This window comes from Bos indicus, chromosome 14 (genome assembly GCF_029378745.1).
Source record: "Bos indicus isolate NIAB-ARS_2022 breed Sahiwal x Tharparkar chromosome 14, NIAB-ARS_B.indTharparkar_mat_pri_1.0, whole genome shotgun sequence".
Taxonomy (NCBI): Eukaryota; Metazoa; Chordata; class Mammalia; order Artiodactyla; family Bovidae; genus Bos; species Bos indicus.
Window position 1 is genome coordinate 68,265,189 of NC_091773.1, and position 14,863 is coordinate 68,280,051.

General features: G+C 44.8%; 1 protein-coding gene across 1 annotated transcript in view; it reads right to left on the reverse strand.

Annotated features, from left to right (window-relative positions):
• Window positions 1–14,839, reverse strand: part of PTDSS1 (phosphatidylserine synthase 1) — a 67,510-nt gene extending 52,671 nt beyond the window's left edge. The window contains exons 1-2 of the mRNA XM_019973905.2: window positions 14,539–14,839; window positions 586–677 (exon numbers count right to left, since the gene is read on the reverse strand). Coding sequence (XP_019829464.1) covers window positions 586–677; window positions 14,539–14,717 — 271 coding nt within the window. The 5' untranslated portion in view covers window positions 14,718–14,839. The remainder of the gene's footprint in view (window positions 1–585; window positions 678–14,538) is intronic.
• Window positions 14,840–14,863: the final 24 nt, after the last annotated feature.

The following is a 14,863-nucleotide window of genomic DNA, read 5'->3' on the forward strand; positions in this document are numbered from 1 at the left end:
GAATCTTAAGTGTGGCAGAATACCAAATTAGTTTTTCAACCAAGGCTTTTGCCTCACGCCATAACACTGAAAGGGGAAAATTTCACAGTAATCATTTAACCTGATAATGAAAATTCATATCCCAGCAAAGTTTCCAGTTAAAGACAGCAAGTTATTTAAGCAATATTCATTAAAGCACTGACCCCAGCCTTAGCAAAAAGGAGTAAATGAGCAGTAACTGTGTATTTTACAACTTGGCTGATAATACCAAAAATAGTAACAAGAACAACAGTTGACATTCACTGAGTGCTTATGTTTGTCAGCCACTGTTCAGAGTATTTTACGGTATTAATTCAGTTTACTCTTACTGCTGTACTTCTCTCTGCTTCAGACAGAAATGTTTTAAAGAGGGACAGAGGAGACAGAGCTAGGAATGGCAGAATGGGCAGTCTGCCTCCAGAGCCTGTTCCCCTAGTCACCACGCAACATTCAGATTCTTTTTTTTATTCCACCCTCCAGTTTCATTTTCTATTTGACATGCATCTCAAAAATACCAACAAGGACACAATGCACAGGAGAAATGTGATAAAGCATTACATCACTTACCATTGGGGAAAGCTAATACACTGATGATAAGAAAGAAGAAAATTACAGACAGGATGCCCCTCCAGATGTTGTCTTCTGGGACAGAGTCATCCCTGAAAACAGAAAAGGAACACTGAGTGTTATTTTTGAATCTACAGTCAGTCTAGAAGGAGTACGAGCTCCATGTTCTAAAAAACTGGGTTTTTTAATCTAAATCGCTAACTTTATTTTGCGGAGCTAAGTCATTACATTCACTAGTTACTATTCACTATGGTATCTCCTAAAATAATACAGCCCTTATAGTAAAGTCCAGTTCTTATGATAAAGGCATCGTCAACCTTACACCCCAACACATGTTCTACTCAGACAAGCATTTGAGAATCATCATTCTTTTACAAAGGGGCTTCCCAAGTGGTTCAGTGATAAAGAATCCACCTGCCAATGCAGGAGACGCAGGAGACACGTGTTCAATCCCTGGATCAGGAAGATCCCCTGGAGAAGGAAATGGCAACTTGCACCAGTATTCTTGCCTGGGAAATCCCACGGACAGAGAAGCCTGGTGGGTTACAGTGCATGGGGTCTCAGAGAGTCGGACATGACTGAGCGCACACACACACACAAAGATGACCTTCACTACAGAGACTGTGGCGGAAAACTGTGCAGGAATCAGAAAGGAAGCATAAGGTTATGAAACCTGCACGCCCCAGAGCCCATGTTCCACAAGAGAAGCCACTGCAATGGGGAAACCCAAGCACCACAGCTAGAGAGTGGCCCTCATTTGTCACAACCAGAGAAAGCCCACAACGGAGACCCAGCACAGCCAAAAATAAAAATTACTTCAAAAAATAAGGAGGAAGGACATGAGGCAATGAGATTATGCAGTCACTTGTCAAATATGGGCAGTTGGCTCCCCAAGGGATGAACAAAACGGGGCAGTGTAACGCCACCAGAAAGCACTAGTAAAAAATGTTAAAGGAAAAGTGAAGAGAAAACAAAAGACCAGATTTAAACTTGTATTTAAATTCTAAATATAAGAACTGTAAAGAAGGAGACAAGCTTCTCCACCCTGCTCCAGCCTGGTCATTCCTCATGTGTTACTGTGTTGAACTCCTCCATAACCCCAGTAAACTGAAATGATTACATCTGTTGGTTTATATGTTATCTGTCTTCTCTGCAGAAAGTAAACTCCTAAAGGCAGGGAATTATTTACACCTGTATCCACAGAGCCTGGGGACACAGTAGGCCCTCAATATATTTCTGGACTGACTATTATGGAAGAAAATTTACTGTTTTACAATGAAGCAAAATTCCCCAAGGGCTTCCCTGGTGGCTCAGTTGTAAAGAATCCACCTGCCAACATAGGAGATACAGGTCCGATTCCTGGGTTGGAAAGATCCCTGGAGAAGGAAATGACAACCCACTCCAGTATTCCTGCCTGGGAAATCCCATGGACAGAAGAGCCTGGTGGGTACAGTACGGGGTTGCAAAAGAGTCTGACATGATTTAGCAACTAAACAACAAAAATCCCTGGAATGCAAATTTTCTTACCATTGATGGTGAAAATTTTAGGTTTTAACAGTTTACATTAATAAAGAAGATTCTAGTAACATATCTGGGGCTCAGAGAAGCAAACAAAAGTAGGAAAACAGAAAAACAACTGGAAGATTTTCTGAAGTATTGACAATTTTCAAGAAGCTTGGGAGAGGGAAGTTCAGTGTTCCAGTTTAGAAAGAAGTAGGATAAGTAAGAGAAAATATGAGAAGAAACACAATGGAAGGACATAGTTTAGAGATGATGAAACTGGTAGCAATACATTTAAAAATGATCAAAGAAACTGGGTTTATCTGGAGGAGGACTGTCTACAGTGAAAGTTTTCAAAAGACAAAGTTAAATTAAGATTGAATGTTACTAAAGGACAAGAGACAGGTCAAAAAGAATCTAGAAGAAAACCAAGTTTGCATAAAAAAGATCTTGAGTATTAAATACACACATGAAAAGGTATGGAATGAAGCAATTATTACCTCATTAAGGACTGAGTCCTGGGTGGTGGTTTAAAAGAGTTAACTTAGATACCAACTCCTGTTTAGGCCGCTAAGTTTCTGTACCCAATGAAACTATTTCCAGACTTACGACAAGACTGAACGTAAGGTTCTGAAATAAGACGTCATACAGGTCTTAAACGTTTCCTAGACCATCACACAGCCAAACAGCACTGAACTAATCCTGGACAAACAACACTTGGTGGTTAAATTCAGAAACCTGATTACAAAACCATTCTTTACAGTCGGATAGACTTCTTCTCCTGGCAAAGTGCAATCTTATTTTAATGGTCATCCTAACAATTACACATTTGCCCAGAGGTTATAAACACAACTTTTAAATGCCAGGCTGATCATCCTAGGGCACTTGCCATGCCCTTTGGCTTATGTAGGGAAGCCCCGTACCCAACTCCCAGGAACATTAGCTTTTACTGAAGAATGGCTACACTCAGCAAGGGTAGGGACACAAGGTCCTCATTCAGACCAAGGCACACTACTGATACTGCTAATGATGACAGTCAGGGTAACAGGTCCTGTCTGTCAAGGATCTACTGCGTGTCAGGCAGTTTCTAAACATTATCTCTAATTGTCACAACCCATCTGCAAAGTGGGCCGTTATCAACCACATCTTACAGATGAGGTAACAGAGGTCACACAGGTTTAGTAACTTTCTCAAGACTGTGGAGCTGACAAGTTGCAGAGCCAGCTTCAAACCAGGCCTGCTAGACTCTGAAGATAGTGATCTTTCCCCTTTGCCAAACTGCCTTAAGAAAACTTACCTGTGACCCTGAATCCCACCTGACTCATCGGAGATGCACAGGGATGGCATACGAGAGGTGGACTGGGCATGCAATCGGTAAGTCACAAAATAAAAGCAAGGCTAAAATGAGTACCTGTGGCCGAGGAAAAGAAGATAGAGCCTCATAACTCATGCCTTATACCAAAATACATTCTAGATGATTCAAACAACTAAAACTAAAAACGAAACAAAATTCTAGAAAAAAAAAATGATGGGAGAACTAAAAAAAAAAACACCTATACACCCCCCCACAAAGACACCACAACCTCAGAGTGGGGAAGGCCTTTCTAAAGCATGATACAAACCCTCGAGGTCAAAACGGAGAAAGCTGACAAATTTGCATGACAAAGAAATCAGTAACAAAGTCCAAGGAAAAGTGATGGGTAAACTTGGAAAAAATATTTGCAACTCATACGAAGGCAAAGGGTTGACTCGCCTAATTACAAAGCTCTCCCCATCAAATCAATTAACAGAAAGAACAACAAATGGACAGAGAAAAACAAATAGAAAAGTGGACAAAGGATGTGAAGAGACACTTCACTGGGCAGAAAAATCCAGCAGCTCTCAGGCAAGTAAAAAAAAAGATGCTCAATTGTGTTCATGGTACTATATGGACACACTGGAGCAATACAGAGAGACCACTTTTATCTACTTTATCCCTGATGGCTCAGATGGTAAAGAACCTGCCTGCAGTGCAGGAGACCCAGGGTCAATCCCTGAGTCAGGGAGATCCCCTGGAGAAGGGAAGCGCAACCCATTCCAGTATTCTTGCCTGGAGAATCCCATGGACAGAGGAGCCTGGTGGGCTTTCAGTCCACGGGGACGCAAAGAGTCGAACACGACTGAGCAACTAACATGACTCTTCCTTACCTTATGGAAAAAGGAAAGAAATTGATAAACAGGTATTCTCACACACTACCTTTATGGGGGGGCATTTGACAACACATTAATTTATAAATGCATATATTCTGTGACTCAGCAACTCCATGTACAAGAATGTATCTCACAGATAATACCCTCATCTATGCAAAAATGACATATGTACAAGGCCGCTCACCATAGCATTGTATGTTTTAGCAAAACAAGGAAACAACTAAAAGAGACGTTAAAAAATTACGGCTCTGGCTCACAAGCAAGTACTTGTTGCTGTTCAGTCGCTCAGTCGTGTCTGACTCTTTGCGACCCTGTGGACTGCAGCACATCAGGCTTCCCTGTCCATCACCAACTCCCGGAGCTTGCTCAAACTCATGTCCATAGAGTTGGTGATGCCATCCAACCATCTCACCCTCTGTCATCCCATTCTCCTGCCTTCAATCTTTCCCAGAATCAGGGTCTTTTCCAATGAGTCTGCTCTTCGTATCCGGTAGCCAAAGTATTGGAGCTTCAGTATTAGTCCTTCCAATGAATATTCAGGGCTGATCTGCTTTAGGATGGACTGGTTGGATCTCCTTGCAGTCCAAGGAACTCTCAAGAGTCTTCTCCAATACCACAGTTCAAAAGCATCAATTCTTTGGTGCTCAGCTTTCTTTATAGTCCAACTCTCACATCCATACATGACTACTGGAAAAACCATAGCTCTGACTAAATGGACCTTTGTCAGCAAAGTAGGCAGCCATCAAAACAATGAAGATGCTTTTAATTAACTAGTACAGAGTAATTTAAGAGATCATGAAGTAAACAAAGCAATTTGCAGAACGGGAGTATAGTAAGCAACTTTTTGTGCAAGAAGAAGAGCATGCATAGGTATACGTAACTTGTAACTTGTGCTCTGAGCTCCACAGGGTGTCTGGAAATCCACCCAAGAAATGATCACTCTGTTTTATCCAAAGAGAGTAAATGAAGAGTTGGGGGAGACTTCTCACCATACACCCAGTGGAATATCTTGGATTTTAAGCAATGTAGATATATTACTTTCCAAAAAGTGGATTATACATCAACATTAAATTTGTTAAGAACTTGAGATCGGCGATAAACAATGAAGCTGCAATTTTGTAAATTCTGAGCAATCTTACTAGAAAGATGGGATCAAAGAATGGCCTAGTTTTGGGAGTTAAAAAAAGGAAAGAAAAAAAAAAAAAGGCCGATTAAATCTGAATAAAATAGCAGTAAGTCTGAAAAGTTGGCCATTTTATATTTGCCTAATTAGAAAAAAAAAAAGTATCAAAGACGGACAGCAAGCTCTTTGGTAAAAGTGAAAACATGCAGTACAGGAAGATCACACTCCTGTGATCAAAGACCGAAGGGTAGGCCAGTGAGCGAAAGAAGAAATCTGAGTCAGATCAGACCAGGGGTTCCCACTAGGCCTTCTGAGTTTCCTGAGAGCAGAGAGGGCACCCGCACAGTACCTACAAAAGGTGGGCGCGTAGAAAGAACGGAATGGGTGACTGAGGAGGCTGCCCCCCGCCCACCGGCCTCCCCACTAGCTGACCGGGGCCACTCTGTGAGACCCTCAGCTCCCCATCATCCAGAGACTTAACCACACGCCAAAGAATATGGACATTTTCCATAGTTAATCATGAAAAGCAACTTGGCGGCAAAGGCTACAAAGACCACACTATGGATTCCAGAAACCTTCCATCAGAGGACGAGAAGCATTTATCTCCTGACATCCACTAGGTCTGTGCCTCTCAGAAGGCTGGCTACAGCTGCTCTGCATTAGTTCTCTTAATCTTCCTAACACCCTTGAAGGGGGAAATGATCACAATCTACATTTTACTGACCCCAAAGGCTAAGTGTTTTCCCCTTTAGGAGGCTGTTTGGTGCAGTGACAAGGAGGACAGGTTTGTGGCCAGACTGCCTGGGCCTGAATTCTGAATTCACACTATCAGCCTGTGTGACCTCAGGCAAATTATGCAGCCTCTCTGTGCCCTGGTTTATCACAGGAGAGTAACAGTTCCACCTCACTGGGTTGCTGTGAGGATAAAATGTGAGGGACTTAGAGCACTGCCTGGCACAGACGGCCTGTCAGTTAGTAATTTGTAATTTCTACCCACTCATTCCCTCAGCTAGCCAACACCTATCGTTGTGGACAAAGATGAACAGACATAGTCCTGACTCTTTGAGAGAATCATGATGAAAAGCACAGTAAGACACAAAAATTAAATAATTATCTTAGTATAACTTTGGCCTGAGAGAAGTTTTTAATTTGCTGGAACAGCCTCTGATTAACCCAACAAAACCCCCTAAACCCAAAAAAAAACCCCCGATCGTTCACACAAGATTGACCAGTTTGTGGAGTCGGTACCATCTCCTCCGGCTTTGCCAGGGGCAATATGGTTCCCACTTCCCAGGGAGGCTTGTAATCTGCAGTCAGGGCTGCCAGAGCCCCATCTTGACTTTCCCTGGTCTCAGGATTCTTGCTTTACGGCAACAAAAAATAAGAGGACTTCAGACTTAGAACTGTGAGGCAGTAGCAGCGCCCTGACCTCTTTGCTAGGTCCTCTGAGGCTCCTAACAACAGGCACCTCGGTCTTGGAGCTGCTGAACTTTCCAAAGGCCTTTCCCAGCTGCCATTTGGTTGAATTGCTCCACAGTTCTCCGGGGTAGTATTATCATTACTTGGAGGATGAGGAAAATAAAGCTCTTGCTTTATCTTGCCCACAGTTATAACAAACAGAGGCAAAATGAAGTAGGTGCCAGGGCTTCTGGAATGCTGGCTGGAGGTCAAGATTGCTACACTGACCCATATGATACAGATGAGCTCAGGGAGGCCAAAGTTCTTTTCCCCTTGCTCTGCTAAATTTAGGAGGTGTTCCAGCAGCACGCTGGGGTAGCCCTGACCATACACAGCTAAAACACCAAATGGACAGATTACAGGAAAATTGTCATTTAAGATCCCTTCTCATTCACCTGCAGCAGCTCCAGCACCCAGCACAAGGCCTGGCACAGAGCAGGCCTTCTCAACATGGTGGGTGCCAGAGACGGGAAGAGGCCAGGGCAGAGCAGATGCGTGACCCAAGAAGCGTGAGGAGGAACCACGGCCCAGGCCCAGAGGCCCCCTGCAGGTGATTCTCCTGCCTTGGCGCTGACCAGCCAGGGGCTGAAACACCCCCAGCAACTCAGCGGTAAAAATCTGTCTGCAATGCAGGACACATGGATTCGATCCCTGGGTCGGGAAGATCCCCTGGAGGAGGAAATGGAAACCCACTCCAGCATTCTTGCCTGGGCAATCCCATGGACAGAGGAGCCTGGCGGGCTACGGTCCATGGGGTCGCTAAAGAGTCGGGCACGACTTAGTGATTAAACAACAACTACCCAAGACAGAACCCGAAAAGCAGGACAAGTGAAAGGAAAGCCCTAATATTTTTTTAACAAAGGTTTGAACACAAAAAGCTTTGGCCTAGGATTTTTAAACTTGAACAGGTTGCAGGCAGTGAGCAAAAAGACCAGGGACAACAAGCAAACCTTCCACTCTAGACTATCTTTAACCACGGCTGTCTCCCTGGGGCCAAGAAGGTAAGGAATCCTTAACCTTGACTCTTAAACGCAGAGTTGGTTGTCCCCTCTCCCCCTGTCATCTTCGCCTTTCCATCTCTTTAATAGGAATCTCTGAAACTGAGACACAAAGATAGGGTCATGTTCAGGAGGCTACACACCGTTAAGGAGCCTCTCTCCCAATGGAAAACTCAGTCTCAAGTTACAAAGTGGACTAATGTTAACTAACTTTGATATTAGCTTTGAAGACCACATTCATTTCATTTCATAAAATGTTAGATTCTTTTCAAGAATTAGAGCTGAAATAGCAACTGACAGAGAAGAGTGATATTTTTTGAAAGTTCATACTGTATAAATGATTTTTCATATTTGACTCATTTAGCATTTTACTGGGTGTGTATTCTGCGATGACTAAGATATCTGCCCTCAATAAATTGATATAAAAACAAATATTACAATAGGAGAGAGAAATACTAATAAAAGACATTTCGAAGTATATAGTAAGTCCCATACCTACGAACCTTCAAGTTTTGAACGTCCAGAGGTGTGAAATGTGCATTCCATCAACATCAGGCCTGAGTGAAACTGCAGCCTGCCCTCCAATTGTGTATCTTGGCGAATTCTGGACTTCCGAACAAACTGGACTTATGAATGCACCCTTGGAGGAACCTGTTCATATGTAGGAGACTTAACTGTACATAAACACTTCTTCCTCTGAGCTTCCAGGAACCACCAAGAAAGGGGTCTGGGAGGGGACCATCAGGACGGTTGCCAGGGATGCCATGGGCTCGTGGGTAGGCAGAAGGCGCTCTCAAGTCAGAGGGAGGTACCAGCCTGGCACCAGGTGTGGGGCTGCCCGGGCCGGCAGCGTGTACCTTGTACAGTGGAGGCAGGTATAAGGTTCTATAACAAAGGCCCTCAGGGGCCAGCAGGCACTCCCGACAGGTGACAGAGATCTAGGGAACGACTGTACACAGATGGACTGGATCAAGATCCTGACTTCAAAAGGTTGTGAGGAAAGCAGGGTGGAGGATGGTCTGAAGGGAAGGGCGGTCAAAGCCTGGGCGTGTCTTATGCCAAAGAGCTGGGGTTTGTGAGCTAAAGCCTGGGCACGGGCAGAGGAGGACAACTCGGAATGCTACTGAGGCCCAGCTGGACCTGGTGAAGATAAACTAGATGAACTCCAGGATGCCGGAGACCTGGGCTGGGTGGAACACGGACTGCTGAAGTACACTGAGTACAACCGAGGGCTCAGGAAGCAGTCCTTGCTGCCTGAACGAGTCCTGGGCTTTCAAATTTGTTGACCCTAAAAAGCTTGTGAACATCCCTACAGAAATCTGGGGCGAGAGGGATTCTATCACAAGACAAACTGCATTGTCATTGGTAATAGAACGATATATAACGTGCTAGACACTAGGCCGCAGTACTAGGCAAGCAACTCTCCAAGGTCAGCATCAGCTAAACCAAATAGTTCTGTGTGTCACCCAGTGCTTATTTACCCCAAAGAAATATACATTATATACTTTACCCCGTTATATACATTACCCCAAAGAAATATGACATGAAATATATATATATATATATATATGTATATCTTTGGGGTATACACAAAGACCCCAAAGAAATATGACACATTTTCCCTTTCGAGAAATGAATAATCTTATTAAGGACATGCACGCATGCATGCATGCTAAGTCGCTTCAGCTGTGTCCGACTGTGTGACCCTATGGACAGCAGCCCACCAGGCTCCTCTGTCTACGGGATTCTCTAGGCAAGAATACTGGAGTGGGGTGCCATTTCCTTCTCCAATTAAGAACATAAAACACCAGAAATAAGGACAAGAAAGGATATAAAGAGGTGCTTATTTTAATCCAATTAAAAAAGCCATGATTTACATAGGAAGTGAGGAAGAGAAATGTTAAGAGGGTTAACTGGACTTCTTTCGAGAGGGCCTAACACAGGCACCCCTCTACCTCCAGGGCTGCTGTCGCCCAGCACACAGCTGCCGTGGACAGTCATTTAATGTTGCTGGTATCCGGGAACAAGGACACCCAAGGCCTTCTGTTAGTGGGGAAGAAAGAACACGCTGTACCTAAAGGAAATAGGCTCCAGACAACTGAATCAGCAGTATCAGGAGACAGTTTCTAATGGGAATTGATATGGTCTAAAGGGGAAAAACAGGGAAGGCTGGCAGGTCTCCAGGAGGGAAGAGACACAGAAGGTGGAACTATGCCTGCACAGTAAGATCAAGAAAAGGTGGAGCTTCGGAGCCGCTAAGGGAAATGAGCGAAAACCACTATCACGAACAAGTAGAAATCAATCAGTCAAAAGTCTGACCATGTGCCTGCCCACATCCGCCTCCTCAGTCCCACATTAAGGAGAAAAATTAGCCCAGGTGAGTGGATGACCCCTTCTGAACAGGAAGCTGCAGGAAGGCAATCTCTTCTGGGCAAGTGATGACTTTTGCTGGACAAGTGTCACTGGAGAGACTGTTTCACTATTTTACTGCCAGGAGCCTCTTGAGGAGACAGTGACCTGTTACCAATGGGATCTAGTAGATTTTGGCATTTTCAAATCTAAAGCCCGAGTGTCTGAAACTAAGGCTATTCAACATGTCCAAGTTTACCAACCTATGAAAGGCGAGCTCAGAGCTTCAGACAAAGGTTCTCCTCTCCCCACGTTGGCTGAATACACTTTTATAAGACATATGCAGAGGCATTTGACTTCTAAAACTGGTTACCCTAAAATGTGGCAAAGTGCGCTTTTTCCAATCTTAGGCGGCAGGATTCGATAGCATCTGGCTTTACTGTGTTGACACTGATAGGGGCTGGAGACTGAAACGCTATGATTCAACAGTGAGTTGGCCTAGCTGCCATTTAACAAAAGCACCACTGGACGAATACAAACTTGTCTTGGACTCCTGTGTAAGGCACCTAATCCTTGCAATCCTAAATTCTTGCTGTGTCTCTGCACCACGTGTCATGACCCAGGTAGTGTTTCATGCATACTGGTAATCTGACACCGGGAAAGTATTCTACCCCTGGCTCTCTTCAACTACTGGTTTTTGAAAAACAAACTTTAAGACATATTTTTAAAGTTTTACTGAAAGAACTGCACTGAACAGTCACCAACTCAAACCCTGTTATAAAATAAGGTTCTTACTGCAAAAGAGTACAAAATGATTAATCTTCATTTAAGAAGTCATTACTTTCAATCTTTATGGAAGAAGACAGAGCGATCACAGTAATATCTCAGTTTAAAGGGTCACAAATCACTACAAAAAATGAGTAAGACAGTAAGTACTAATTGTACTAATGGTGCTTATGATTTTATATAACATGAAACTTGTTCTGAAGTAGTTCTTTAATGTATGATTTCTGTCTCTGTGAAATGAGGGGGAGAAGTAAAATCATAATCAATTTTGGAAAAGACCATAGCCTACAGTTCAGATTATGCCTTTTCTATTACTTTTGACAAGCTGTTAAAATTCACACTCATTTCTTATACTTTCACTGCTGTAATTTATTGAATGCTTTGGCAGGACATGCTGTAAAAGGGAACTTCCAGAAGAATGTGACTTTCCATATTAGAAAAGAGGAAGAGAAATCTGTTCTGAAAGGGCCTAGAATAATAAGGTAAAAGGTTGAAACACACTGCTCATTCTTGCTTCTTATTATTTAAAGTAAAATAGCACAATTACTTTTCTAATTTCCAAAGAAACTCCTGTACTAACTCTATCCTTGCCAACCCACATGAGACAAAGTAAAACTGAAGTTAATATAAAACAGGAATATATGTTCTCCAGGCAAAGCATTGTCCATTTTTCCAAAGTTTTTATTCTTTTTCTTAATTATAGAGCACACCACACCCTCACTCAAATGAAAAATCTAATTTAGGAGGCAGCAGCACACAATGAAATGATGTAATAATAATAGTTAACGTTTACTGAGCAATTACTATTCATTATGCATTGAGTCAAGAACCCGCCTACAAAGCAGGAGACCTGAGTCATGGGTTCAGTCCCTGAGTCGAGAAGATCCCCTGGAGCAGGCAGTAGCAATCCACTCCAGTATTCTTGCCTGGAGAATCCCATGGACAGAGAAGACTGGCGGGCTACAGTCCATAGAGTCACCAAAGCCAGACAGGACAGAAGCAACTTACCATGCACAAGCTAAATACAGGTTATCTAAAAAGATGAATTGAACACTTAAAATGAAATCCTATCAGGTATTACTAAATATTTCACTTTATGTACTGATAAGCAATCAGGGGCTAAGCAATATTAAGTGGCCACACAGACACAGATACTAGGTGGTAAAGTCAAATGACATGATAAGTATTTGAAGATAACCATAATTAGGGACAAGACTTCTCTCCAAAGCTTATTCTTGGTTGGATACTCTGAAAATATCTGTCCTTACTCCACAGAGAATTAGCAGAATATTTTACCATAAAAGTAGCTGTTTGCCTCAATCATTAATTGTTCCATATGCTTTATGCCTTTAGATAGATTCACACAAATAGATAAACACTTACAAAATAAGAACCAAGAGTTAAATGGATTGTGGAGGAAAGGAACAAGTGTATTGTAGGAGGACATTATCAGTTTTATGAAAATCTGAAAAAGTTGCATTGATTCTCAAGGGAGATACCATTGGCACTTGCATGTATACAAGTGTGTAGCTGCACACGTGCGCCTGTGAGTCAGGGACAATTCTTTATCTTAAACGCTATCCCTGGCGTTTACACATTTAGGATCCTTAACCCCCACCTGCTACATATCAGAAGTTCCCCCAATGCTGAGGTCACCAAATATACTCCTGTACAGTTTCTGTGAGGGATGAGAACCACTGATTGTTGGATAAATATATTAGGAGAGAAGAAAGGTCCGTCTAGTCAAAGCTTTGGTGTTTCCAGTAGTCATGTATGGATGTGAGAGTTGAACTATAAAGGAAGCTGAGCACCGAAGAACTGATGCTTTTGAACTGTGGTGTTGGAGAAGACTCTTGAGAGTCCCTTGGACTGCAAAGAGATCCAACCAGTCCATCCTAAAGGAGATCAGTCCTGAATATTCATTGGAAGGACTGATGCTGAAGCTGAAACTCCAATATTTTGGCCACCTGATGCAAAGAACTGACTCACTGGAAAAGACCCTGATGCTGGGAATGATTGAAGGCAGGAAGAGAAGGGGATGACAGAGGATGAGATGGTTGGATGGCATCACTGACTCAATAGGCAGGAGTCTGAGTAAATTCCGGGAGTTGGTAACAGACAGGGAGGCCTGGAGTGCTGCAGTCCATAGGGTCACAGAGTCAGACACGACTGAACTGAACTGCACTGACATTAATTATGCATCATGTGCCAGGTACTCTGTTAAATACATTCACACATGTTCATTTAATCCTTATAACTCCATATTAGGTAAGGACCTATTTTATCCCCATTCTACAGAGAAGAATCCTGAGGCTCAGAGAAAGGCTAAACCACTTAACCAAGGTCACACAAATAGTCTTGCAACCAGTAGTCTGGCTCCAAAACTCCACATCTCTAGGTTAGTGCTTAAGCATGGTTGGTATAAACACACATTTTTTTCGTTAAAGAGATTCATTCAGAAAATATAAACCCTTATAAGTAGGACCCAGGGTATACCTGTCCTTTAGGCATGAATCAGTTCCTTGGCTTGGGGCTGAGGGACCTAATACTCAGTGAGGTAGCTATAAGCTGTGGGCCAACAAGAGTTGGACGGGGTAGCTCCTAGGCACAAGTGAACATAAGAAGTGCTGTGAGTGAGTGTGCATGTATGTTTTCAGGCAGTAAGAGAGTTGTGCTATAGTGTGTGTGGTGTGCGTGTTTTATTTAACCCTTTCCATAGCATCTACAACGCACCAGGCATTGCTACAGTGGCCTGACAATGTCTCATTTCAGCATGTATGCCGGGATAAGAGAACAGAGCGGGCACCTTGTGTTGTGTGATGGGCTGGGGGGTCTGTGTGGCAGTACTGGAATGTTGGCTGTGATGTGTGTGCGCATGGCTGGCAGTTTGTGTTGTGGTACAAGCGGTCATGTCTGGGGCTGCGGGAAGGGTTATGCGAGACGACTGCCGTACAACGCACAGTGGAGTACATTTTTGTGGGCAGGTAGTGCTGAACCCTGGAGGAGCTCGGCGGGGAAGGGGTCTGGATTACGTCCTGGGCCTGGGCATGGCACGTGAAAGACGCCCGTAGAGTGGGGTGTTTGCAGCGGGGACATGTGTGCTGCAAGTGGTGCATACCAGATGATTCATGCGGTGTGCTAGGCGGGGACGGAGGCCGGAGAGGAGGGGGCCGGTGTCGTGATGCGTGGAGAGGGGAACGATGCTGGGAGCCGGGGAGGGGGGAGGGAGGGCGATCGCGCCAGCGGAGCCACGCGTGTTCCCGGGGTGGCCCGAGGCGCTGCATGGGGAGAGGCGGTATGGGGACAGGCGTGAGGGTGGGTGGAGGATGGACGTGGGTCGCAGGGAAGGGACAAGAGCCGGTCCCCGAGGAGCGGTAGGGGAGCGAAGCTGGGTGTGCTCGGGGACAGAGGCGTCGGCGGGCGAGCCCGCGCTGGGAGAGAACGAGCCCGCTTCCTCTCCCGGCCATGGCTCTCCCCACCCCCCGCCCCGCCGCGTCCCCAGCCAGCCCCTTCCCCTTCGCCCTCGGGCGCGCCAGGGCCGCCCCGCACCTGGTGAAGGCGAAGTACATGAGGCTGACGATGGTGAAGCTGAGCAGAGTGATGGTGTGCGGCCGGTAGAAGAAGTCGATGGTGATGTCCTCCACTTGCTGCTCGTTGATCATCCGGAAATGCATCTTGTAGTTCACATCATCTTTACTCAGGGTCCGGCTCCCCACGCAGGACGCCATGGCCCGCCTCCCGGTCCCGCGGCGCGCCCCGGCCCGCGGAGGCTGGGAGCCTGGGGTGGGGGAGCGGGGGGCGGACGAGCCGCAGCGGGAGGGCTGGCGGCCGGGCCGACGCCGGGGCCGGGTTGGTGAGCAGCTCGGGCGGGGCG